We start from the raw sequence: 27,891 nt of genomic DNA on the forward strand, positions 1-27,891 counted from the left end.
CCCCTGCTGCTTGTTTGGGACTTGTGGTCGGAGTGTCCTGTGTGTCCGCCACACCATGCGCTGAGGGTACGAGTAGCCGGCCCCAGTACAGCAGGTGTAACGGTGACCGGCCACGTTCCTCTCCACTTGGTGTGCACAGCACAGGCGAAGGGTCTCTGCCCAGGTGCGCCAGGAAGGGGCCCAGCCAGTGGTGTCCGCCGACGGAAGGATGGCGAGAAGCCCCGTGGTGAAGGACCTCGACACCCGCAAGAAGTCGGTCCATCCGGGTCCATGAGCAGGCACTGGTGGGCGGGTCAAGTCTGAGGGCAGGATGGGCGTTCAGTGGGGGGCATCGGCTCCTGGAGGTTCCCACCTTATCGAGCACATCAACCCCATTCTCTCTAGCATAGCTCACTCCCGACTCTGTCACCCCATCCTCCTCTGCTCATGTTCTCTCAGCACCTAATGTCATCCTCAGGCCTAGACAGGGTATTATCTGTCTCTCCTCCTCACATCAGCTCCACAACAGCAGAGACCTCACAGCTAGACGTCCAGGACCTACCACTGCCTGTTACTCCCAGGACACTCAGTGGGTATCTGTAGGGTGCATGTGTGGATGGATGGATGAATGGATGGATGGATAGATGAGTAAATGGATGGATGGATAAGTGGATGGATGGATGGATGGATGGATGGATGGATGATGGATGGATAGATGAGTGAGTGGATGGATGAGTGGATGGATGATGGCTAGATGGATAGATGAGTGAATGGATGGATAGATGGATGGATGGATGATGGATAGATGGATAGATGAGTGAATGGATGGAAGGATGAGTGGATGGATGAATGAATAAGTTAGAGAATGAATGGGTATGAGGTCTTCTGACCCCAAAGCATCTTCTACTCTAACTCTGTTCTGGGAAGCAATGTACAGTTAGGCAAGGCTCTCTCTGCCCCGCCCTGTAGACACTTGGGGGCCAGATCCTTCTTTATTGTGGGCAGTTATCCTGTGTACCTTAGGGTGTTTCTAGCATTCCAGGGCATCAGCACACACCCAAGATGTGACAATCCAAAATATCTCCAGATGTTGCCCCAGTGTCTGGGGCAGGGGGTAGGAGTGGGAGGTAGGGTGCAGGGTTGCCTCTGGTTATACGTGTATACACAAGTGACTCTTAAAGTCCCCCGCTAAGTCGCTGTGATGAGTGGCCCAGTGCCCAGGTGACCTACTGCCCCTCACAAGAGCCACACTAGAAACCATAGGCTCTGTTGTGGCCATTTATTGTCTTATCACATATTTACATCCCGACAGGAGACCTGTCCCGCCTCCGTCCACTGGGGCCCCTTGGGTTTCCGCAACCCGCCTGCTCCAGACCCGGGCTCAGACGTTCAGCAGGAGGGGCCGGTGCTCCTCGGTGGTGGTGGCGTCACCGGGAGGGATTTCATAGACGACAAACAGCGAGGAGTACAGGCAGCCCAGGAAGGACACGAGGCTGGAGAAGTACATCACCCCGTTGGCGCTGCCCACGGCCGAGGTCAGCGGCCCCAGCACCAGGGACACCAGGATCTGGGCCAGAAAGTACTGGCAGCTCAGCAGGGAGATGTCGACGCCCATCCCCCGCCGGGTGCCGTCGGCGCTCGACCCTGCGAACTGACCGGAGACGCATGTCAGCCAGACCAGGCCCCCTGCGGCCCGGGACCCGGCACCCCACGCCCGACAGCTCCCTGTTTCCAGGCCCCGGTGCACAGGGAGTCTGGCCAAGACGTTAATAATATTTGTGAAAAGAGATGACAAGAAGAAGAGGAATCCGCGACCAGCAGGTACAGGCGGACACACAGGCTCCTCCCCGCCTCTCTCCCCTCAAGGCCCGCCAGGCCACGCCCCCTCCACCCTAGCTCCTCCCCTTTCTGAACCCTTGTTGCTATAATGCCTGTCACACCCAGAGACCCCCACAGGGTCTACAGCGCCTGCTCCTCTGGCCCGTGGCCTCCACCTTGGACTAAGGGCTCCCTGCGGCCCCACCCAGCGCCACACTGGGGGATGGAAGACACAGGGACTCTGAGCAGAGCCACCGAGGGGTGGCAGGAGTGACCCTACACCCAGCTTGGGCCACCCGCATCGCGAGGACCATTGCTGGGTGCCACCTGGGGTCCAGACTGGCCTGGTCCCACGACCAGATGTGGCCACCTCTGGGATGCTGCCTACCCCGCCCAGTCCCATCCAAGGCTCTGTCCCCACAGCCTGGCAAGGGGGTCTGTAAATTGGCATTGCGTGTATCCTGGGGACATCATCTTGGCCCATGGGGCCACTGCGGTGGGGAGGTCACAGGTGAGCCTTGGACCTGCAACCCAGCGGAGACAGTGTGTCTGTAAGACTCGCGGGGCAGCAGAGGCCTGAGACACCCAGCCAGCTCCACCCTGATCCATCAAAAGTGGCCCGAGGCCCCACGTCCCTTCCCATGGGGCAGGGCCTCCCTCCACCAAGAACCGCGTATCTGGTGAAGGAGTTCCGGGGAGCTGACAAGCAGGACAGTGACACTCAGGCCATGTGCACGGCTCACAGGCCGAGGTCCCTGTGCCGTCCTGGGGGAGAGCCAGCCCTTGGGCCCAGGCCTGGGGGAGGTGATGAGGTCCAGGGTTAGAGGGGCTGCAGGAATGGCCGGTATCACAGTGGTCTTCAGTGCAGAGTTTTAAAATCTCAAAGTCACAGCTAAAAATCTCTGATGGGAATATTGCTTGATCACAAGGAGGAATGAGGAGGCAAGGATCCACTCTACACAGCATGGATGAACCTGAAAAAGGCAAGGCTGGGAGAGGCCAGGCACAAAAGGCCACATGTCATGTGATTCCATGGATGTGACATGTCCAGAACAGGCCAATCCCCAGAGACAGAAAGCAGATCAGTGACTATAGAGGGCTGGGGGAGGGGAGGCCTGGAGGGGTGATACTTGGAGGCTTCTTTTGGCTGGGGTGTGGGGGGCGAGGTGAAAGAAAGTGAAAGTGAAAGTCACTCAGTCATGTCCAACTCTTTGTGACTCCACGGACTATACAGTCCATGGAATTCTCTAGGCCAGAATACTGGAGTGGGTTCCCTTCTCCAGGGGATCTTCCCAACCCAGGGATCAAACCCAGGTCTCCTGTATTGCAGGCAGATTCTTTACCAGCTGAGCCACAAGGGAAGCCCAAGAATACTGGAGTGGGTATCCTATCCCTTCTCCAGCAGATCTTCCCAAACCAGGAGAGTTAGGGTTTCTTGCATTGCAGGCGGATTCTTTACCAACTGAGCTATCAGGGAAGGGCAGGGTGTGTGTGACAAAAATGTTCTAGAATTGATGGCATGAGTATGCCAAAAACTGCTTAATTGTACACTGGAAATGGGTGAATGGTGTAGTTTTATGCTGAATTCTTCCTCAGTTAAGCTGGTAAAGGAAAACCCACCCTGAACAAAACAACAACTTTTACATAAAGACAGGATCTTTTCCCCTGGTTTTTCCTTTTGCCTCTGACACCACCAGGTCGTTTCTCGGTCCTGTCAGTTATCCTCTTTAAGCTCCTGTCTCCCGCTCAGTGTGGACTTTTGGCATTGATTCTCATTTTTTAAAAAACTGTTCACATATTATTGACCTCGTTCACAAAGTGGTTGGTGCCCAAGGCCCGGTGCTTCCAGGTGACCCTGAAGCCTGGCAGAGGGGAACCCCAGGGTGGGTCTCTCCTTGCCCCTCCCTCGCCGCTTCCCGAGTCCCTATGTGGGCAGCTTCCCTCTGGGGTTTATGCTCTGCGGACACATCCTGATAATCTTCCCCTTTGAATGCGGCCCCCGAGCCCCGCAGGAGGGCCGGGACCCTGCCCAGGTGGAGGCTCAGCCTGGACGCCGGGCCTGCAGCCAGAAGCCGGGGCGCTCACCTGCTTGCTCTGGTAGTAATCACACAGCAGCGAGTAGGGCAGGGTGCACAGGGTGGAAAACAAGACGCCGTAGGTGACGCAGAGGGACAGAACCACGTAGAGGTTCCTGGAGAGCGTGGCGAGCCCGGTCCCCAGGCCGAAGGCCAGGTACGCGATGAAATACAGCGTCCGGACGCTGAGGTGCTCCTCCAGCTTCTCCAGGATCGCTGTCAGGGGAGAGGAAGGTGAGCACAACCCACCCGGCGCCCCGGGCACCCCCAACCGGCAGGCAGCTCATCCCGCTCAGGGACCCGGGGAGCTCAGGGACCACTGACGGGGTGTCCAGATGGGTGGCAGGACCCGGGGTAGCCCTGTTCACATCGGCCCAGGCGCCAGGCCCCCAGGTGCTGCAGCAGGTGAAGGGGTCTTCGGGCGGAAAGGCCAGCGGCTCCAGAGTTTAGGGTTTAGAGCTGAGCCCTGAATTCCTGCACAAATCCTACTGCCTCTGCCTCTTTCCTAATGTGAGGACCCTGACAGCCCCACCCCAGTGGGCCAGCCTTGAAGGACCCTGAGAGGCCTGGGAGCTGAGACTCCACAGGCCACCCCTCGCAACGCCCTAGGGCCACTTCCCCACGTCCAGGTGCCACCAAACACCCAAGCCCCCGGTGTCTGCCATTGAGAGCCAAGAAATTCTTTCTTAATATGGTCTCTCGACCCCCACAAAAGGTCACGGTCCCGATGGTGGGGCTGGAACTCGTTAACAGGGCCCACAGTTTACAGTTCTCAGGTGGAGTCCAGCCTGCAGCCTGTTTCTGTACCACCTGGAGTTAAAGATGGCTTTTATATCTTCAAATGTTTAAAACAAACCCAAAGAAGATGAATAATTTGTGACATGTAAAAAGTATACAAAATCCAAATCCCCATAAACATCAGAGAAGGTTAGCCAGAATTTAGCCCCATGTGGTCATCACGTTTCATCCACCTCAAGGGTGGCCCCGAGGGGCTCCAACCGAGCCTGTGGCCAGAAAAGCCAGAAGGCTGAATTCTCTGGCCTTTTACTGATAACGTGGGTGAACCCCTGAGATGAAGTTTGGGGGCTGCACCCCCCAAAACTGCCCTGTCACACCCCCGCTGGGATGGCCCTGGCACCCTCAGGAATCCAGCACAGCGTCCTAGGGCTGTGGGTCACCCACGGTCAAACCTCAGGATCATCGCGGGCTCCCCGTCCCCACCGCCCACTTCCATGTCACTCCACCTGCTTCTCTGGTCTCCCCTCCACCTCCATCCCCTCTGGACCAGCTACCATAGGAACTGACGTGGGAAAGACTTGAGGGGGGCCGGTGGATGGCGCACCCATCCGTGACCTCACGGATTGGCCCCGGGCCCGCACTTGGCCCTTGCCTACGGGCCTGAGCCCTCTGGCCAGTTGCTCCCTCAGGTCTGGACACACACCCTCCCCTGTTCTGCCCCCGACTGACCCCCACAATGGATTGCTGAAAACAGAGAAAAACACAACGTTGTCTGCCCCCAAACTGGGCTTCCTTCAATGCCTGTCCGCTCGCCACCCTTCTGGAAGGCCACCACCCCTGCCGAGCCTACCCCCAACACCCCCCAACCTGCCCCCCAGCCGAGCCTGCCCCCCCAGCCTGCCCCTAACACCCAGCCGAGCCTGCTTCCCCCATGAGCCTGCCCCCAAGCCTGTCCCAACACCCGCCCCCGCCAAGCCTGCCCCCAAAACCTGCCCCTAACACCCCCCGAGCCGAGCCTGCCCCCACCCCGCCCAGCCTCCCCAACTCCGGCCGAGCCTGCCCCCCCACACCCCAGCCCCGGCCCGTGGGTACCTGAGTAGAAGGCGGCGCTGAAGGCGTAGATGCACATCCCCCAGCAGCCCACGGTGACGCCGCTGTTGTACTTCTGATATGCTTCTGATGTGTGCGGGGCCTTGGGGTCCCCCTGAAACACCACTTCGCCCATGAAGTCCGTGTAGAAGAGCAGCATCCCCTCGAAGGAGAGCCACCCTGGGGGGGACACTGGTGGTGACCGGGGGGCAGGCACTCGCTCACCCACGCCCCAGCAGGTTCTGACCCACCACCAGTGCAGCACGTGAGTTCTGTCGATTCAAAACTTAAAGAAGAGGGGGGACCTCCCTGGTGGTCCAGGGGTTAAGACTCTGAGCTCCCAATGCAGGGGGCCTGGGTTCCATCCCTGGTCAGGGAACTAGGTCCCGCATGCCCCAGCTAAAAAATATCCTGTGTGCCACAAGTAAAGGTCCCGAGCAGTCAAAGAAGTAAATAAAGATTAAAAATTATTTAAAATATTTTAATAAAAATGTTTTAATTTTGTAAAAATAAATATAAAAAATATTTCTTAAAAATATGAAGGAATTACCTTTACCACCCAGAGATGCCTTTACCTCTGTTAAAATTTTGTAGGTTTCCTACCCTTCCTTTTTTAAAAATTAATTATTTAGTTAGTTCCTTGACCAGGGTTTGAACCAAGACCCCCTGCATTGGGAGCGTGGAGTCTTAACCACTGGACCACCCAGTAAAGTTCCCCTACCTGTCTCTTTTTAAAGTAAATATATATTCTTATAACACAAGGCCTGTTGTGAGAAGTTCTGCATTCTGTTCTATCTCTGAATCCTATCACCAGAAGGAAAGTTAACCCCACCTCTGGTTTTCCACTCGCTCCTCTGCTGGAGAAAGAAAATGCCAGTGGGGCTTCAGTCACAGGCAGGGCAGGGGATCGCCTGCTTACCTGGGAGAAATACCTTAGGAAGGGCAAGTGTTGATGGAAACCTAATTTGCTCTGTTACCAAGAAAACCGTAGGGGTCCTTCCCCTGGTTTCCACGTCCATTTCTCTCTCACAGAGGAAGGAGGTGGTGTTTACTGGGCCTCTGGAACCTCAATAATTATCATGCACGTGTCCTATGCCATTAAGTACTTTTAAAGAACCCCATCTCAATGGCAGCAAAATATTTCACAATGTGGATTCACCCTAATATACTTACCCCTTCCCCCATTGCTAGGTGCTTACCCTTTTGCCCATCTTGATCTTTGACTGTTATAAATCATGCTGTGATCAATACCTCGTACAGGTTTGATTCATGATCAAACCTCTGACTACACCCTTGCAACGAATACCAAATAGGATCCCTGGGATAAACGCTATGGGCATTTTTTAAGATTCTTGTCTGTTGCCAAATTGCCTTCCAGGAAGTCATTCTGCTTTACATCCCACAATTGTTTGAGAGCTTAGGTTAAGATCAGAGGGTCAACAGCCCAACAGTGAAGAGACGCTGGAGGGAATGGCATGCTAGCTGGGGCTTCTTGGTATTCATCTGAAAGCTGAGCCTGTGAACTTGAGACCAGCCCCTGATACATGTGTGTCTGGGTGTGTCTACATCTCTGCTCTACGAGTTAGGGGTCCAGACTGGCTTAAGACACAAATTCCTCCAGTGGGAAAGTGATAGCCCACTTGACTGTGAGTTGCCTGAGGAGGTTTTGGTCCTGAGGATCTGGGCTCCGTGGAGACCCAGGAGACCTGGTTAATCTGGGAACACCTGGAGCAGGTACCTCCCTGCTCCATCCCCACCTCATCCTGCCCCTGGTGGTGTCTGGGGAAGCCCGGTGGGTTGGAGAGGCCTCTGGGCATTCCTAGCCCTGGGTCAGGGCCTGTGCCCCCGCTGCAGGGCCACCTGAGGTGGGCACGACAGGCAGGAAGCTTTGCCACGAGCTCACCCAGGAAGTGGTTGACGCAGAGGTGGCGCAGCGCCCTGGGCATGTTGCAGATGGTGAAACAGAGGTGCCTCATGGACAGCGGCTGCCCGGACGGCTCGCTGGAGCCTGTCAGCTCACTCTCGTATTTCACACCGTTCAGTAAAATATTTGCCACCTGCAAGAGAAGCCCCCCAAATCCCTCATCAGAGCACTACACCGCAGCCACCCTATGTGTGCGTGTTAAGTCGCTCAGTCATGTCCGACTCTTTGTGACCCCACGGACAATAGCTCACCAGGCTTCCCTGTCTTTCACCATCTCCCAGAGCTTGCTTAAACTCATATCCGTTGAGTCAGTGATGCCAGCCAACCATTTCATCCTCTGTCACCCCCTTCTCCTCCTGCCCTCAATCTTTCCTAGCATCAGAGTCTTTTCTAATGTGTCAGCTCTTCCCATCAGGTGGCCAAAGTATTGGAGCTCCATGCGTGTGTGTTAAGTCGCTTCAGTCATGTCCAACTCCTTGTGACCCTATGGACTGTAGCCCGCCAGGCTCCTCAATCCATGGGATTCTCCAGGCAAGAATACTGGAGTGGATTGCCATGCCCTCTTCCGGGGGATCTTCCCAACCCAGGGCTCGAACCCACGTCCCTTACATTTCCTGCATTGGTAGGCAGGTTCTTTACCAGTAGCACCACCTTTTGCTTCAGTGAGAAAGTGAATTAGGAACACAGACCCAGAGGCTGTGAGGGTTTGTCTTCCTGGACAGTGTGAACCAGGCACCAAACACCATCCTACTGTTCTCCGGCCACCCTGCTGAGGCCCGTGGTCCAAATGAGAGAAATGACCTTATGTCATATGACTTTATGACATTTTAAGAGACACATAACGTTAGTCTCTTCAGAGACGGGGGCAGCTGAACATAAAATCTCCCTTCGCTGTGCCTGCCTTTCGGCCACAGAGGGTAAGTTTGCCCAATGTGAAATACATTTGAAAGAAGAGAAATATGGATTGGCTCAAAAGCATACATTATGAAGTCCCGACTTTTCCAGAAGAGAGGATGTAAAAGGCAGATTTCAACATGACTGATGGACGCCTGCCTACAGGGGGGCTTAGGGGGGCCCAGGGAGCCCAGGTAGGGAGCTGGGTACCCAGACAGCCCCACGTCACCAGCATTGAAATGGGGACGAGTGGGTTCAGGGCAATGCTCCAGGGACAAATACACTCATGGCTCCGTTTGCAGCCTCTTCCCAGAAGGACAAGCCCCCCCCCCCCCCCATAGGGCTGGAGGTGCAGACACCACCTAGGTGAGCTGTTGGCTTTGGGAGGTACACATCTCGAGAGGAGAGAAGGTACCTTACTGTGGGTCCACGCAGGAGCTTTTGTTGGGGCGGCACCTGGATGCTCCAGGTGGAAGAATGAAAAGGAAGGAAATAGCCCATGATGCCAGTTCTGAGGGCAACCACCATGCCAACAGAGTTTGTCACCCATAACTGCTGGAGCAAGACTTCACCTGACACCCCGTCCCCGCTGAGCCCAGATGTGTTCACACTAAGCTCATGATTTTTACTTTCCTCCCAGAACCGATTTGAAAATAGAATGTTTTAAAAAGGATGAAAAAGAGACTTTCCACTAGAACTTAAGAACTGTATCCAGAAGCCAGGTGGGGTTTGGGGCAACTGGATAGAATGGCCCAGTGTACTGACAAAAGGCCTGATGAACTGCTCTATGGTCATTAAGAGTGAGCATGACATGCCCTTGACCTGAGCACTTATAGAAATCACTTCCCTCTGCCAATGATGGGTTTCTTCCAGTGACTTTGAGTGCTTCAAACCCTTTCTGGATCGGAGCTGGCGGACACTGCCCACCGGGGCCTGGACACTTCTCAGCAGGACGGGCAACCACCTGTGCAGAGTGCTTCCTTGAGGTGGGATGGCATTAAGTTTAAGATACGATAAAAGAAGGCCCTAGGATCGACTCTCGGTCATGCAAAGAGGTGCGTCAAACTTCAGAATTTAACAGTAAAAGCAGCATGAGAGGTCACCTCCCAACATCTCTGGTGAGCCTCCTACAAGATCAGGTGTCTTCTCAGGCACAGGGTCGGGGGGCATGCCTGATTGAGATGAGGCTGGCACTTCCGGTCACACGGGCAATTGTGTCCAAGGGGCGTGTCCAGGTCACTTGCTTCAGAACTGCCCTCCTGGGGGCCTGTGCAGGTTGATTTCTGCTCAGGAAACTCCATTCCCTGGGTTCCCTGAGGGCAAGGGGCCACAGGGCCCTCACATCTACTTTAAATGAGAGAATAACTCTCTTTTTAAGTCTTCATTGAACTTGTTACAATATTGCTTCTGTTTTAATGTTTGTTTTTTGGCCCCAAGGCATGTGGGATCCTAGCTCACCCACCAAGGATTCAAACCCACAACTCCTGCATTGAAGGGCAAAGTCTTAACCACTGGACCACCAGATATTCTTATCCTAAGAATAACTGTCTTTAATGTATGATTCTTTACAGCATCAGACTTTTCTTTCACCACCAGACACATCCACAACTGAGTGTCCTTTCCTCTTCGGCCCAGCCTCTTCACTCTTTCTGGAGCTATTTGTGACTGCCCTCCATTCCTCCCCAGTAGCATACTGGACACCTTCCGACCTTGGGGGCTCATCTTCCGGTCTGGGAAGTACTGGGCTCATCTTTTCATCTTTTCACACTGCTCATGGGGTTCTCGTGGCAAGAATACTGGAGTGGCTTGCCATTCCTTCCTCCAGTGGACCACATTTTGTCAGAACTCTTCACTGTAACCGGTCTGTCCTGGGTGGCCCTGCATGGTATGACTCATAGCTTCATTGAGTTACAGAAGCCCCTTTGCTGTGGCAAGGCTGTAGTTCTCTTCAAGATCACAGACTCTGAAAATGGCTAAAATCCCACATATCGGCTGGTGGCCTTGCAGCCAAATCCCTCATACAACACAGACAACCTTCTGGAAGGTTCTCTGCTTTTCCAGAACATTCCGGCACCCTTTGGGATCCACAGTGTTGACAGCCTCCCGGCTGGCCAGTTAAGATTGCCCACCCAGGGAGGCCCCAGAAACAGCCACCAGGGTTTAGGTTTCATTTCTGTCCTTCAGGAAGTCTGGGCTCATTGCCGTGGGTGCACATAGCCGAAGTGGGCTGGATGTGGGGAAAAGACTAGAAATGACGACAGCACATATGATGCTGAACTCACGGAACCACCTCTGGGCAAACGTAAGGGTGTTTGAAAGAGCCACCCCTTTGCTGTGGCCAGTTTCTTAGAGCACTGCAGGGACCCTGAGTGCACCTGGGCTCATGTGGGCCCCAGAATCCCCACACTGACTGGATGAAGAGCACCAGGCTATTGGGGCTGGGCGTGTCCTTGAGGTTCATCCATTAGCCCCAAGTCTTTCCTGAATGGTTCACCCAGGGTCGCAAATTTCCTTCCAGGTCATCTATCTAAATGAAGAGAGGACCATGCACATGGTCCCCTCTGACCCCTGGCTCTTCCCCCTCCTCGTCCCCCGCTCTGCCCCAGCCCCGATGTTTGCTCTTACCTGTTGACTGAAGGTCACGTTCCTTCTCCGGCTGGTGTCGGGGCCGCTTCCTCCAGCCGCATCTGGGATGGCCAAGGTCTGGGGTCTCTTCAGGATCCCGGCCGACCGTGGCTTGGAGGTGTCCAGGGAGCCCACCCTCAGCACATCCCCATCAGGGCCAGTGGCCAGGGCGACGTCCCGCCGGTCCCCGAGGCCGCGGTCCTGGCGGTAGAAGCCATCGGGGGCCCGGGGGAAGCTGACGCTGATGGCTTGCCTCGGGAGGCTGCCGGGGATGGCCAGGTAGCTGTCGTGGCCACCTGTGAAGCAGTCGATGAGGACACTGTCGATGTTGGACGTGGCAAAGGACGAGGCAAACTCGTTAATGCCCGTCAGGGAGCTGTCTCTGCTGATGAAGCTGCCATACTTGGGCGTGAGGGGGCTGAGCGGGGAGATGGGGCTGGAGAAGCTGGCATAAAGGCTGGGAGCTGGGGGTGGGCAGGGGACCGTTTGGCCCGCACCCTCCTCACACAGGACAGGCGGGGACGGAGGCAGTGGGAGGCTGGGGCTCTTCATGGTTGGCTTCTTCTCGCCTGGGGGCCGCAGGGGTCTCTCAGGGATGCTGACCAGGGTCAGGACGGTGGTAATGCTCAGGATGATGGCTGTGAAGATGTAGATTACCCGCAGCTGCCCGCCCAGGGCTGTCCCAAAGCTGGTTTTATCCCAGTGGATCCCCCCGACCACGTATCCAAACCCTCCTCCGAGACCTGGGGAGAAAAGCAACAGTCAATTTTCCTTGTGGGTTAGGGAAGAAAGCCCCCAAGAAGGTGTCTCCTTCCTTACTCGACTTGAAAAATCCACTCCAAGGACCTGGATGGATTATCTGTCCCACCTACACCCCAAAGAAGAAGAAGAAGAAAATGGCTGGGGGGGTGGTTGTCCTGGTTACCTGCACTCAAGGGTCACCTGCCAGGGCATGATGACCACCTGCCTCATTCTGTTCCCCTCTGCACACAGCGTTATAGGAAGACCAGGAGTGAGTGTCGACACCAGGTCACCTCTCCCCCTGGGGTCCCACTCCTCCCACAGCTCCAGGACCGTGTAAACTCGGAGACCTGGTCCCAGCACAGACCACGGCACAAGTGCACATGGGAATTCCAGGGACCACCCCCGTCTTGCTTATCTTATGACATCATCCTCAGGCATGACCACCATTAAGAGTCACCCCTAATGGGTCGCCCCTGGTGGCCAGCTCTCTAGGCCCTGGAGCCTTTGGGGAACAGCAAGGCTGCAGGGATCTAGTTCTTTCCTCTGATCTCCCTCACCAATTCCATGGTCTTGGGAATCCGGCAAATGATAAATATTTGACACAACACGATGTAAAAATGTGGGTGAAGTCACATTGCCACCAGCCAGCAGCAATGAATATTCTCACCTCCAGAAAGTGCTGTTTGTTCCAGCCCACCTCTGGGTTTCTAAAGATGTGCCCTTTGACTTTGAGTGCAGCTGTATTCTGACTAGGCTACTGGTTTACTCCTAGCGACGCACAGGAGCCTGCATCTGACCATCACGTGTCCTGGGCTACCCTCCGAGTGAGGAGACCTAGCCACATCAGGGGTCGACCTTCTAGACAGAATCTCAGACATGAGTGTGAGCAAGGTCTAGGAGTTGGTGATGGACAGGGAAGTCTGGCATTCTGCAGTCTACAGGGTTGCAAAAATCCTGAGCAACTGAACCGACAGGTTCATCCATCTCTCTACAAATGACCCAATTTCATCCCCCCTTTATTATTCTTAACTTCCCATATTTATGGTCCTAACTAGCTTCCTCCCACCCCTTCTGAAGACATAGTTGCAGATTTGTGACCCTTAATCAAGGTCAGATTTGCGAGAACTTAGTTTTTTTAAAAATAATCAAAGTGATACATCTGCACAGCTAAGGAACCACACCATCAACTCAACAGCAAAGAAAAAAACAGCCTGATTCAAACAGTGGGCAAAGGACTTGAATAGACATTCATAGACATGGTCTGTGAATGGCCAGTGAGCACATGAAAAGATGCTCAATATGACCGATCATTAGGGAAATGCAACTCAGAGCCACAGTGAGATATTACTTCACATCCATCAGGATGGCCACTATTAAAACAACTTTTTAAAACTCAGAAAACGATCATTTGGCAAGAAAGTGGAGAAATTAGAGCCCTTGTGCAGTGTTGGTGGAGATGTAAAATGGTGCAGCTCTCGTGGAAAACAGTACGAAATTCCTCAAAAAATTAAACATAGAATTGTTGTCTGACCCAGCAATTCCATGTCTGTGTCTAGACCCCAAAAGAACTGAAGGCAGAGTCTTGAAGAGATATTTGTACATTCATGTTCACAGCGGCGTTATTCACAACAGCTAAGTTGTGGAAGTAACCAAAGAGTCCATCAAAGGATGAATGGGTAAGCAAAGTGTGGTCTATGAATGCGATGAAACACTATTCAGTCTTAAAAAGTAGGGAATTCTAACATATGCCACAACATGGGTGAACCTTAAGGACATTACACTCTGTGAAATAAGACCATCACCAAGACAAATTTGATTTCACTCACAAGAGTTACTTCAAGTAGTCAAATTCATAGACAGAGAAAGGAGAATGGCGATTGCCAGGAGTTGGGGAGAGGGGAGATTGGAGTATTATTACTTAATGGTCATGAGTTTGTTTTACAAGATGAGAACGTTATGGGGACGGACAGTGGTGATGATGACCCAACAGTGTGAGAGTATCATAGAACTAACACTTTAAAATGGCTAAAATGATAAATTTTATGTTACTTGTATTCTAACATAATTTTTAAAAAAGAAAGAAAAAAAAGCAGACATGTAGAGATCTTCCTGTGCTTACAACAGGGTTAAATCCTGATAAGTCCATCATAAGTTGAAAATATCATGAGCTGAAAAAAATGCACTTAATACATACTCATATATATCAAATAGATAACAAGCACCCATCATCTCACACGCTAGTAAAGTAATGCTCAAAATTCTCCAAGCCAGGCTTCAGCAATATGTGAACCGTGAACTTCCAGATGTTCAAGCTGGTTTTAGAAAAGGCAGAGGAACCAGAGATCAAATTGCCAACATCCTCTGGATCATCGAAAAAGCAAGAGAGTTCCAGAAAAACATCTATTTCTGCTTTACTGACTATGCCAAAGCCTTCGACTGTGTGGATCACAATAAACCGTGGAAAATTCTGAAAGAGATAGGAATACCAGACCACCTGACCTGCCTCTTAAGAAACCTGTATGCAGGTCAGGAAGCAACAGTTAGAACTGGACATGGAACAACAGACTGGCTCCAAATAGGAAAAGGAGTACATCAAGGCTGTATATTGTCACCCTGCTTATTTAACTTATATGCAGAGTACATCAGGAGAAACACTGGGTTGGAGGAAGCACAAGCTGGAATCAAGGTTGCCGGGAGAAATATCAATAACCTCAGATATGCAGATGACACCACCCTTATGGCAGAAAGTGAAGAGGAACTAAAAAGCCTCTTGATGAAAGTGAAAGAGGTGAGTGAAAAAGTTGGCTTAAAGCTCAACTCAGAAAACTAAGATCATAGCATCCGGTCCCATCACTTCATGGGAAATAGATGGGGAAACAGTGGAAACAGTGACTGACTATTTTTCTGGGCTCCAAAATCACTGCAGATGGTGATTGCAGCCATGAAATTAAAAGACGCTTACTCTTTGGAAGGAAAGTTATGACCAACCTAGACAGCATATTAAAAAGCAGAAACATTACTTTGTCCACAAAGGTCCATCCAGTCAAGGCTATGGTTTTTCTAGTGGTCATGTATGGATGTGAGAGTTGACTGTAAAGAAAGCTGAGCACAGAAGAACTGATGCTTTTGAACTGTGGTGTTGGAGAAGACTCTTGGGAGTCCCTTGGACTTCGAGGAGATCCAACCAGTCCATCCTAAAGGAGATCAGTCCTGGGTGTTCATTGGTAGGACTGATTTTGAAGCTACAACTCCAATACTTTGGCCACCTGATGCAAAGAGCTGACTAATTTGAAAAGACCCTGATGCTGGGAAAGATTGAGGGCAGGAGAAGAAGGGGACGACAGAGGATGAGATGGTTGGATGGCATCACCGACTCAATGGACATGGGTTTGGGTGGACTCCGGGAGTTGGTGATGGACAGGGAGGCTTGGTGTGCTGTGGTTTATGGGGTCACAAAGAGTCAAACACAACTGAGTGACTGAACTGAACATCTACTATACAGCACAGGGAATTATACTCCAATATATATAGTCACTAAGTCGCATGCAACTCTTGCGACCCCATGGACGGTAGCTTGCCAGGCTCCCCTGTCCATTTTCCTGGAATTTTCCTGGAATTCACCAGGAATGAATATTGGAGTGAATTGCCATTCCCTTCTCTAGGGGATCTTCCTGACCCAGGGATCAAACCCAAGTCTTCTGCTTGGCAGGGGCTTCTCTACTGCTGAGCCACCTGGGAAGCCCATATGTGTATATCTGAGTCTCTTTGTTGTACATCTGAAAGTAACACAACATTGTAAGTCAACTATACTTAAAGTTTTTAAAAAAGGAAAAAAAAATGCATTGAATACACCTAACCTACTGAATATCATTGCTTAGCCCCACCCAGTTTAAACATGCTCAGATTATTTCCATTAACCTGCAGTTGGGCATCTAACACAAAGCTTATTTTATAATAAAGTGCTGACTATCTCATATAACTGACTGAAGACTGTCCTGAAAGTGAAAAAACAGATCAGCTGTTAAGTGTAGGGATGTCGACCCTTAGTGGTGGCTGCCACTGCCCAGCATCATGGGAGAGGCGTGTGTGCACGCTAAGTCACTTCCAACTCTTTGTGACCCCACAGACTGTAGCCTGCCAGGCTCCTCTGTCCATGGGGATTCTCCAGGCAAGAATACTGGAGTGGGTTGCCATGCCCTCCTCCAGGGGATCTTCCTGACCCAGGGATCGAACCCATGTCTCTTATGTCTCCTGCATTGGCAGGTGGGTTCTTTACCACTAGCGCCACCTGGGAAGCCCCATGAGAGAGGACTGGGCTGCGTATCAGTAACCTGGGAAGAGAGAAAATCTAAAAGCTTTTGTCAAAGGGCAAAAAATCGTAAGTCAAGCCATCATAAGTTGGGGTTAAAAGGTTACATACATACATACATATATATATATATATATATATATATATATATATGTAAGGTAAAAAGTGAATTTGTTCTTCTGACCTTCCAAACCCTACCTGCCTGGATCCATGCAGAAGCCCCCTGGGCCCACATGCATAAAGCAGTGTAAAGAGAGAGTGATAAACAACTGCATTTTCTAGAAAAAGCAACTGAGGCTTGGAGAGGTCAAGCAGTTACCCAAAGTCCCACCATGAACAGGAGGAAAAAGACAAACCTGATTCAGGATTTTAGCTCCCAGAGCTCAGACTTTCTAACTGCTGGGCCACCCAGTCTCTTCATATAGGCTCCCCATGTGTGACAACTTGCCCTTGATTTTTAGAAATCTTTTCCATTGCTATTTTATCTTATTTTTTCGGCTGTGCCACAAGGCTTGCAGGATCTTAGTTCACTGACCAGGGATGTGAGTTCAAGGTTAATGCATCAGTGATATATACAAAATAAGCTGTCTTTAGACAGAAACACATAAAACAAGGTTATGTATTAATCCATTGGCCAAAATGATGTGATTGGATGTTTGCAGCAAACTAACCCTGTATGTCTCCATGGGGCTAGGATTTGGGGTTGGCTAATTCAGGACTTATGGCACTTTTGTAGGACGTAACTACACGAACAACAAGAACCAACACTATAAAATTATATCTACACACAGCTATATACACACACATTCATACATAGATACATACACACTTATATGCATATATATAAAAAATATGGTCCATTAAAAATAATGAAATAATGCCATGCACAGCAACATGATTGGACCTGGAGACGACCATACTAAGTGAAAAACAAATATCATATGATTTCACTTATATGTGGAGCCTAAAAAAAATGATAACAAATGAACTTATTTACAAAACAGAAACAGACCTGCAGACATAGAAAACAAATTTATGGCTACCTAAGAGGGAAGGAGATGGGGGAGGGATAGATTAACATTTGGGATTAACATATATACACTCCTATATATAAAACAGATAACGATAAGGACCCACTGTATAGCACAGGGAACTATACTCATATCATAATAACCTTTAAGGGAAAAGAGTCTGCAAAAGAATGTACATTATATAATATATATATAGTATATATAAGTGAGTCACTTTGCTGCACACCTCAGAATAACGTGACATTGTAAATCAACTATACAATGAAATAGAGATAAGATATATAACATCTGTATATATTAATATAGCTATATTACTGATACCCATGGTTTGAGAGACACACTTTCAATCACTTCCCTGCTCCTCCCTTACCTGCCAGGAGGGCATGGATGTTCAGGCCCCGGTCCTGGTCGGCCGGGCTGCACACGTCCATCATGTACGCGTGGCTGGGGTTGTCGGCCGAGTCCGCGCTGAAGTCCATCAGCACCACACCGCAGACGGTGAGAAGGATGCCCCACTTATGGTCACCGGCTGTGTCGGCCAGCGCCGTCCCAATGTCCCTGCCATTGAGCAACAGCGAGAGGCCCAGCAGCGCCCCTGGGGACGGAGAACAGAGTCACTCGGGGAACGCAGACCTGCCGGCCCGGCAGCCGCCACTTAAGGCTAGAATCTTGAGGGCCCCAAGAATTCCTTCTTAATCAAACCTCAAACAGAGCACTTAGATCAGGGTTTTTATTCCATCAAGCATAGCTGGAATAATAGAGAAGATTTTATTAACTCACTTTTTTTCTTTTTTTGCTGAGCTGTGTGGCTTTTCGGATCTCAGTTCCCCACTCAGAGATTGAACCCCAGCCACAGGGGTGAATGCCTGGAACCCTAACCACTAGCCACCAGGGAACTCCTCTATTAACTTGTTGTAAAAATATGATCAGAGAGACTTCCACAGTTAACCAGAGCCAGGTTACAGGGAACTCCCGGCTCCCACACCAGTGATATGAGCTGGATTACTGGTTTTGGTTAATATTCTTAGATTTTCCCAAGAGAAAGCAGTTGGGGCATTTTTAAAAATTTTTCTTTTTTTCCATTTTATTTCGATGCCAAAACAACAGACCTATAGCCAGGACAAGAATGAAGGGGCGTCTCCTTCCAAACCTTGAGGTACATCGGTCACTCCAAGCACCCAATAGAGGCTGCAGTAGGAATCCTGAAACCGAGAAGGTCAGCAGTCAACACTGGGGTCCCCACGACTGACTCGGACACAGCCTCCCCAGAGTCTTGAAACACTTGCATTCACCCGTCTCCAGGGCATCTAAAGAATCAGATGATGAAACTCCGAGCCAGCAACAAAACCCTAAGCTAGAAAATGAAAGATAAACAGACTCCTGGAATCACTGAGCTTCTCCTTAAATTTTCAACTCAAGCCCCCGTGAGGCATGGAATTGCTGTGACCTCCTTGGGAATCCGAGGAAGTGCAGAGTCTCCTAGACCCAAACCACCCCCTGCTGTGTTGCTTGGATCCTCCAGCGACAGCCTGGAGTCTATGTGGCACCACATCCTCTGCCTGATTCAAATAAAATTGCTTAAAAGATGGGATCTGACTGGCCAAACCTGGGTTTTCTTGCGTGTGTGCATGCTCAGTCGCTCAGTCGTGTCTGACTCTTTGCAACCCCATGGACTGTAGCCCACCAGGCTCCTCCGTCCATGGGATTCTCCAGGCAAGAATACTGGAGTGGGTTGTCATTCCCTTCTCCAGGGGATCTTCCCGACCCAAGGATGGAACCTGCGTCTCCTGCATTGGCAGGCGGATTCTTTACCTAGAGCCCCACACAACTGAGTGGGCTCGACTTTGGCCCCTCTCTTGTCCCCCAGTGAGGTTTCTGGAAGCTTCTAGGGAGGCTCCGGAGGCCGGCGGGCTGTGCAGGACTCACCGAGGATGGGGCTGATGAACCACACGAGGCTGTAGAGCTGGTCGGGCAGGCCCATCTGCAGCAGCACAGGGGTGACGTATGCCGTCTCCATGGCGTAGCTGAACTCAATGCCGAAGAGGACGGAGCCGTTGAACAGCAGCTCCCGGAAGGACCTCTGGGGGTGCAGGTCCCCGAAGTCCACCAGCTCGATCGGGCAGGGGGTGTTGGGGGGCGGGGGTGGTGAGGGCCGGATGCATTTCCTCCTCTTGGGATGTCGTTTGAAATTGTTGGCCCGGTGGCTGATGTGCTGGGTCACGGAGCCCAAGTAGCCAGTGACTGGGGGCCTCCAGAAGTCCTGGGGGGCCAAGGCGGGGAAGAGGGCCTCTCCCGGAGGGGTGCTGCTGGCCGGGGGGATCATCGCAGGGGGGGCCGGTGGGTGCTCCTGTGGGGAAAGCCCAGTCAGGGGGCAGCCGTCACCCGCAGGGCCTCTGCTATTAGAGCGAGTTTATCCAGGTGGCTCTGCCTTCAAACCCCGGGGCCCTGCTACCCTGTCCACGTGGGAATGGAGTTCACACGGGCGCCCCTTAGAGCCAACACTGAGCCCCCAGAGTGGAGCCTTCAGTATGGACGGTGCTCCTGGACCTGGCTTTCACATCGGGGCAGCCTACCTTCCCAAGGGGACAAGAGTTGGTCCTTCAGGTCCTTTAGCTTGTCCCCACGCTAAAACGCAAAGGGACAGTTCCCCAAACAGGCTCCATCAGGGAGGTCCGGCAAAGAACCAGGAGGAGTGGGGGCCACCAAGAGCCCTGTGGCTGTTCTCAGGCCCCAAAGGACACAGGGCTCTTCTAGGACCTGTGGCTAATTTTGCCCTCCCCTGCAGGCCCCAGGGGAGCAGAGAAGAGAGACCAGACACCCTGGGGTGGGGGGAGGCAGGGAGAAGGACCCACAGGCACCCCAAGCGCTAGTGTGTGGTGAGGGGACAGCCCCTCCATCTCAGGATGGAGGGCCACAGTGGGCACCCTCCCTAACACCCGAGTTTATGCTCCACCTTAAACCAAGGATCTGAGCCTAAAAGGAGCTGAATGAGTTTAACTCAAGTCTTTTCCTTTTACATCAACTGGACAAATGAATTTTCAGTTGAGCCAGGAGAACTGAGACTTTTGCAGTGTTTGAAAATGTTCTCTTTAAAGAAATAAACAGAACTTCCTGAATCCTGCATGTCACAGACAACACACTGAACAGGGATACAGCTTACAAAAAAAGAAAATGAGCGACAAGAAGAATTTGGGAGGGTGAGAAATAGATTTTCCTCCATCCTCAAGCTATTTTTTTTGAGAAATTGTGTAACACCCTCAGCCTCAGTAGAGAAATAGCAGGCTTGCGGACCTTACAGACATTCCCACCCACTCTGTTTCCCACCATCACCCCCTGGGGTTTGCAATCTGTACCCCTGGGCATCCAACAGTTTTCATTGCTTAGAAATTAATCTAGATTATAAATATTACAGGAATAGATTCTAGCTTGTTGACCTGTGTGTTTTAGCCAATGTCAATTTTACCAAGCACAGGGAGAGAAAAGCTGCTAAGATCAGAGGGAAAGAGACAGATAAAAATACAAGAGGGGGACGTCCTGGATTGGGGTTGACCTCTCTGACATAGCCCACTCCATCTGCCTCACAGAAAACCGATGCCTATGTTTCATCTTTTTTTTTTTTTTTTAACTTTTTGGCCTCATCTCAAGGCATATGGGATCTTAATTCCCTGACCAGGGACTGAACCCATGCCCCAGGGACTGAACCCGTGCCCCTTAACCACTGGACCACCAGGGAAGTGCCCTTAAGTTTCCCTTGGAATCCTTCCTGAGAAGTAGGCCCCAAACCTGAGATGTCATTCCCAACATTGATAGGTTTCCTAACAAGAACTCTTGTTATTTACCAAAATAAACAGTAGAGGCTTTCTTTCAAAATAGTTTTTAAGCTTTAGAAATGAGGCCCTTATTTCTGGCTTTAACTTACTGTATGCCCTCTGTCAAACTCTTGCTAGTCGATAACTTCTTTACAAATCACTCTGAAATCTCTTGTTATGTCAGATTTGCACCCCAAACTCCTCCCAACCTATCCTGTCCACTCGGGGATTGTCTTCCTTCTCTTCAGAACACATCGTGATAGAAATGTTTTATTCTATAGATGTCCCAGCAGGATTCAGAACATCATATTAATCCAACAAACTATCCATCCACCAATCCATCCATCCATTTATCCATCCTCTCTTCCACCCATCCATTCATTCATCCTCCCTTCCACCCATCCATGCATCCATGCATCCATCCATCCATTTATCCATCCTCTCTTTCATACATTTATCTATCCAGCAATCCATCCATCCATCCATCCATCCTATGATCTACTTGCCCACCTACCTTCCTATCTTACCATTTGGCTGAGTACTGAATACCAAGATACTGAATTTATAGAGATAAAAGGACGACACAGTTCTTGCCCTCAAGTTAGGTGAAAAAGTGGAGGAAAGACATTCTAAGCAGTGGGGACCATCCATGAAAAGGAGCTCTGTGCAGCAGCTGGGCACAGTGGTGGTCGGATGGTGAGAGATGAACCCATCAAGAAGGGATTAGCTGATCAGCAAGATCTTGTAGGAGGTGGATTTCACACCAAGGTGACAGGGAATGACATAACCAGTCTGCTCTCATTTCTAGAAAAGGCTTATCTCATGCCCTTAAAAAAAATCCCACGCTCTCTTCTACAGTAAGAGCAGAGGCACCTAAGAACTATGTAGACAAGTAATACTTCATTAAAAACATGATCCATTTAGGAAGATTAAGTCAAGATTTTTTTTAAATTTTAAACTAAGCATCTTGTTTATGTTCCTTACAGGTCTCACTCAGGCCCTTGTAAATAGGAAATACTCCAGAAAAATTGGCTGGCCTTGCCTTAAAAAACCCAGGTGGTTGTTAGCTATCCCTGGAACTTCATTCATTAAGATGACAGAAATATGGTACTGATGAACCCGTTTGCAGGGCAGCACTGGAGACATAGACAGAGAACAGATTTACGGACAAGGGCAGTGAGGGAGGAAGGAGAGGGTGATATGGATGGAGAGAGTAATATGGAAGCTTATACACCACCATATGCAAAATCGATAGCCACTGGAAATTTGATGTATGACTCGGGGAACTCAAACTAACAACCTTGTTGTTACAACCGTGTTGTAACCTGTAACAACCGTGTTGTTACAGTCACTCCGTCGTGTCCGACTCTTTGCGACCCCATGGGCTGCAGCATGCCAAGCTTCCCTGTCCTTCACCATTTCCATAACAACCTAGAGATGGGAAAGGGTAGGAAGTGGGAGGGAGGTTTAAGAGGGAGGAGACATATGTACACCTATGGCTCATTCATGTTGATGTATGGCAGAAATCCAACCAATATTGTAAAGCAATGATCCTACAATTAAAAATAAACACATTTTACAGTGTCACAGAAGTAGAGGACCTTCTGGAACACTGAAGACTGTCTCCTTAGAAGTCAGAGGAAGACCTTAGCCCAGGTGTGTTAAAGACTTAACCTGACTCCAGCTGTCTGGTCACAGCCTCACACCTGCCTCAGTGGCTAACTCCTTCTCTGCCTCTCTCCCTGCCCCTGCAGGCATGTGACACTTCTCTTTCCTGTTGGTATTTTACTTCCATAAAGTGAACTTCAGTGAAAATATATTAGAAATCCTTTCATTTTAGAGTGAAGGACCATGAGCCCACTTTGGAAGAATTTTAGCCTTACATGCATAGGGTAGAAGTATATTTTTGAAAAGGGGAAACTTTGTAACCCACTTAAAATGGACAGAGGAGCCTGACAGGCTATAGTCCATGGGGTCACAAACAGTTGGACATGACTGAGCACACATGCTTAAAATGGGCTACCTAAATACCCCATGTCTCTACCTGTGATGTGACAGTTTCACCATCACCTGCCCACCACCCCCAGCTTTAAAACACAGTCTGCGGTCTGTCTTAGCAAAAGGAAGACCCTCACACCTCCCCCCATCCTACACTTCTCCTCCCTCATCTAAATCAGAATTACATCAGAACTTGAAAAAAGCCTTCATTATGGATTCATTTTCAAGTTTCAGGCTTACCACTTTTATTTTAAAATACATGTATTACAAGTTGCCTGTGAAAGTTTATTCTAAAGTAAAGTGAAGTGTCTCAGTCGTGTCCAATTCTTTGCGACCCATGGACTGTAGCCTACCAGGCTCCTCCATCCACGGGATTTTCCAGGCAAGAATACTGGAGTGAGTTGCCATTTCCTTCTCCAGGAGATCTTCCCAACCCAGGGACTGAATCCAGGTCTCCTGCATTGTAGGCAGATGCTTTACCGTCTGAGCCACTGGGGGAGGTAAGCTTATTCTAAGGACTGTTTAAAACATTTTTGAAAAAATTTTTTTTCATTTTTTTAATGTTATTAAAAAATGAAAGTAAAATGTAAACTAGTAAATGGAATTTTAATACACTAACACAAATATTCACCAGACATCTTGATCATACTATATTACCACTATTCAGACCGCTCCCCCAGATCTGCACATATTCCTGGACCCCCACAGGTTGTATGTTGGGTCCACTGTCCTTCTAGAATACAGAGGATGTTTAAAAGAATAAATCCCTCAAGTCGATTAGGCGCCAAATGATTAACAAAGATAAACAATGTCCATGTAATTTGAATGCTTAAAATCACCCACTCCTACTATTTCTCCAAGTTAATATTTCAAGGAAATCTTCCCAGACTAGTGAAGGACTCTGTGTACTTCAGTGAAGTCGCTCAGTCGTGTCTGATTCTTTGCGACCCCATGGACTGTAGCCCACCAGACTCCTCCATCCATGGGATTTTCCAGGCAAGGATACTGGAGTGGATTGCCATTTCATTCTCCAGGGGATCCTCCTGACTCATGGATTGAACCTGGGTCTCCCACATTGCAGGCAGACTCTTTACTGTCTCAGCCACCATCTGAGAAAGGTGGACTTCAGGGGATATATTTAGTGAACTAGCTACTGAATCCTAGCCCACTTCTCATTTTTGATCGGTGGCAATCTGGCAGCCCATTGATCCCCAAAGCCCTGGTGAGGCACACACTGAACTTGAGTTTCATCAGCACCCGGTCCTACCTCCCTACAAAAGCTGAGAAAACACAAACATTATGGTAACCCCAGTAATAACTTATGAAGTTATTTCTTGTCGAGGGCAGGATGAATGGATTGCCATCACCCTCTCGTTTCAACCTCAGCATGTTGCCCTTGACAAAAAAGCAGAAATCCTTGGTGCTCATCATAAACTTAACCCTGGGGTGCTGAGAGAGGCTACACCAGGGCCCCAGCCATTCAGAGCTTTCAGTCGCTGGTGGGAGGTGGACCGGAAGCTGATGACACCTGCCCAGGTGACCTGGGAACAGGCCTCAGGCACCAATAAGCGCCGCGTAAGCCTGGGGGCAAATCCCAGTGTGTGTTTGATCGCTTTCCTTGCAACTGTGAAATAAATTTCACCCAACTGCTACCCACCCTTCTCAGGGCGGGAGAGTTCTGCACACTCAGGGGGCGAGATGGGGGGGTAGGGAGGGGGGCTCCACTGACAGTTCATTTAATTAGACAAGAGGAACAAAGGTCTCCGTGCCAACCTCCAGCCCCAATCCTGGCACACTGCTTACCCTGGGGCCTAAGCCACGGCGCTCCCAGCACAAAGCCGGGAAACTGCGGAGGGCGCAGGAGGAAAGGGAGGTACCTGTGGTTCCAGCCAGGAGGCATCCCTTTCCGAGGAGGCCGGGCTCCTGCCTGCCACGCGCTGAGCTTGGGTCCCGGCCCGGCCGCCCCCGGCCCGCCGCTGCTCCTGCAGCATCACCCCGCGGGGCGGGGCCGTGACGTCACGGCTGCATCCTCGCCGCCCGCGGCCGGTACCCGCAGAGCATCCTTAAAGCGGCACCGCCTGGCCAGCCGGCCGCTGCGGAGGCTCTGGACCTCTCACAGGGCCCCCCAGCTCAGCCAGCTGCGCATCCTCCCAAGTTTAAAGGCCGGCAGGGTCTGCAAGGAAAGCGCCAGAAACAGTTTTGCTATGACTTCTGAGCTGAAGCATTCTAGCCTTGGTAGGTGTCTTCCTCCATGAAGAAAAATATTAAAATTTTATTTTACGGCTGTGTCGATTTAAAGATGAGTATATTAATACTACATATTAAAGCATTTCCCCTGCCCTAAGAATTCTTTTTCCCTCGCTGCTTCTTATTTTAAAAGAAATGAAACCATTTTTGAGGAGCCCTCGAAGTCCTGTGTGCCCTGGACCCTGCCCACTGTGCAGATGGGATAAGTTGGTCTTGCCCAGAAGTATACTGCATTCACTTATTCCCTTAACACGTCTCAGGCGCTACTCTGTGCCGGCTCTACCCCAGGGACAGCGGATAAGACAGTGAACCAACCAGCCAAAGTTCCTGGCCCTGTAGCATGACATTGTCGTGAGAGAGACATTAAACAAGACAAAGGGCAGAAGATAGTCATCCCCAGAGGAGGGGCTTAGGGATAGTGGCAGTGGGTTGTGGTGGGGGGCACTGCAGTTCATTTATTTATTTTGGCTGCACTGGGTCTTCCCTGCTGCGCGTGGGCTTTCTCTAGTTGCAGGGAGTGGAGGCTACTCTTGGCTGTACTGCACAGGCTTCTTATTGTGGTGGCTTCTTTTGTTGCGGAGCACAGGCTCTAGGCTCATGGGCTTCAGTATCTGTGATTCATGGACTCTAGTTCCTGGGCTCACTAGTTGCCATGCAGGGGCTTCGTTGATCCTTGGCATGTGGAATCTTCCCAGACCAGGGATCAAACCCATGTTCCCTGGGTGGTGCTATCCATTGCACCACCAGGGAATTCCTGTGGTTTAAATAGGGCTGTTGAGGAGTCCCCACTCAGATGGTGACATTTGAAGAAGACTCCGATGAGGTGAGGGGGTTAGCTGTGCTGGTATCTGGGGGAGGTCATGCCAGGCTGAGCAAATGCAAAAGCTGTGGGGTGGAGCTGGACTGAATCAATGACAAAGCAAATAATTATTCAGCCTGCAGTGAAATCACAACACAGAAAGAGCTTCTGGGGGCAGACATGTTGCTCTAGGAAAGCTTATAATAGGGGGATGTGACCTTGATGGAAGGGCTGGCTGTCCTTGAGGGAATGACACGGGACAGGTCTGTTACCACTGAGTGGAGGGGTCAATGTGTGCAGAGCTCTTGCGACAGGAGGGCGCAGGGTGAGCTGGTGAGCCTGGGATGCAGCAGTGAGTAGGGATGGGCAGGAGAGGCAGCTTGGACTCAGCCCTCAGACCTTGTGGTCTGCCGTCATTTTTCAAGAATAAGAAAAAACTTAAGTCCTATGTAGCAGGCTTCCCAGGTGGCACTAGTGGTAAAGAACCTGCCTGCCAATGCAGGAGACTCAAGAGACACAGGTTCGATCCCTGGGTTGGGAAAATCCACAGGAGGAGGGCATGGCAACCCACTCCAGTTTTCTTCCCTGGAGAATCTCATGGACAGAGGAGCCTGGCGGACTACAGTCACTGGGATCGCAAAGAGTCAGACTTGACTGAAGCGACTCAGCCTGCGTGCATGTGCATCAGAGTGGGTGACACAAATCATGTCCACATTTGGCAAAGATCCTGAGCTCGGAATGGACAGTGGATTGGATCAGGGCCCAGGTTGGGGCACCAAGGAGGAGCTTACCGAGCTGTCCAGGTGGGAGAGGATGAGGGTGATACTGGAGGGACAGAGGTGGTGGCTGCCCAGGTACTTGCAGGTAAAACCAAGAAGATTCATTGACAGGTGGAGGCGGGCAGGGTATGGGGAGGAGGGAAGGAGGGGTCAAGAAGTTTCCAGCTTGAACACCTGGGCAAAGGAGAGGAGGCTGGTCACAGGTGAGTCACAGGTTGCCTTTGAGACAGGATGAGTTCCAGGGCCTTTGAGGCACAGAGGACACTAGAGTTGTGGTTCTGGGGATCAGAGACAGTCTTTTGAGAATCACTTGCACACGGAAGCTGAACTATGGACAGTGACATCACCAGGGAGGGGTGTAGCACAGAGCAAAGAAGACTCACTGGTCCCTGGCCAGGAAGAGGGGAATGAGAGAACAGAGTTTATCTTATCATATCTCCAAACAGGAATAACAGTTGGAAAAAATACCGACGTGTTTTTCTATTTTGCATTTACACACAAATGACCTGCTATTTTGTTAGCTTAGTGCTCACAGCTGTAACTTATAAACCTCAACATCCCAATAGCTTAACACAACAGATGCTTATTTTTGGCTCCTGTGAAGTCCAAGACTTCCCTAGTGGTAAAGAGTTCGCCTGCAATGCAGGAGACCAGGGTTTGATTCCTGGGTGGGGAGGATCCCCCTGGAGGAGAGAATGGTGATCTACTCCAGTATTTTTGCCTGGAGGATCCCGTGGACAGAGGAGCTGTCCATGGAGTCGCATAGAGTTGGACATGACTGAGCAACTGGTGAAGTCCAAGGCGGTGTTTCTTATGGATGGGGACTTCCACGTGGTCATTCAGAGACCCTCGCTCTTGCAAGAGGCCCACATCCCACTCACTCCATTGGCCAGGACTCAGTGACTAAAGGGAGGCTGGGATCCCATGGCTCCTGCCCAGGACCTGGAGGAAGTGTGTGTGTGTGGGGGGGGGGGGCGGGGGGGCGAGGGTGGGGGAAGCTGACATCCGCTGCTTCTTTAGCTTTTATCATCTT

The 27,891-nt window shown here is 50.7% G+C and overlaps 1 protein-coding gene across 4 annotated transcripts; it reads right to left on the bottom strand.

The window, feature by feature from the left end:
* Positions 1–241: 241 nt before the first annotated feature.
* Positions 242–19,549, bottom strand: SLC45A1 (solute carrier family 45 member 1). Of its 4 annotated transcripts, none has more exons than XM_065935828.1 (8): positions 19,153–19,549; positions 18,336–18,428; positions 17,597–17,821; positions 11,143–11,885; positions 7,603–7,756; positions 5,703–5,879; positions 3,883–4,088; positions 242–1,630 (listed from the first exon to the last, which is right to left on the bottom strand). In XM_065935828.1, exons 1-8 carry the CDS (start codon positions 19,547–19,549, stop codon positions 1,361–1,363), a joined length of 2,265 nt encoding a protein of 754 aa, XP_065791900.1. In that variant the 3' UTR covers positions 242–1,360. The 4 variants fall into 4 exon arrangements, with proteins under 4 accessions (XP_065791900.1, XP_065791899.1, XP_065791902.1 ...); XM_065935827.1 differs by having other exon boundaries at positions 5,703–5,891; positions 7,576–7,756; XM_065935830.1 differs by lacking the exon at positions 18,336–18,428.
* Between the last annotated feature and the right edge of the window lie 8,342 nt (positions 19,550–27,891).

The sequence above is a fragment of the Muntiacus reevesi genome, chromosome 5 (genome assembly GCF_963930625.1).
Source record: "Muntiacus reevesi chromosome 5, mMunRee1.1, whole genome shotgun sequence".
NCBI classification, from domain to species: Eukaryota; Metazoa; Chordata; class Mammalia; order Artiodactyla; family Cervidae; genus Muntiacus; species Muntiacus reevesi.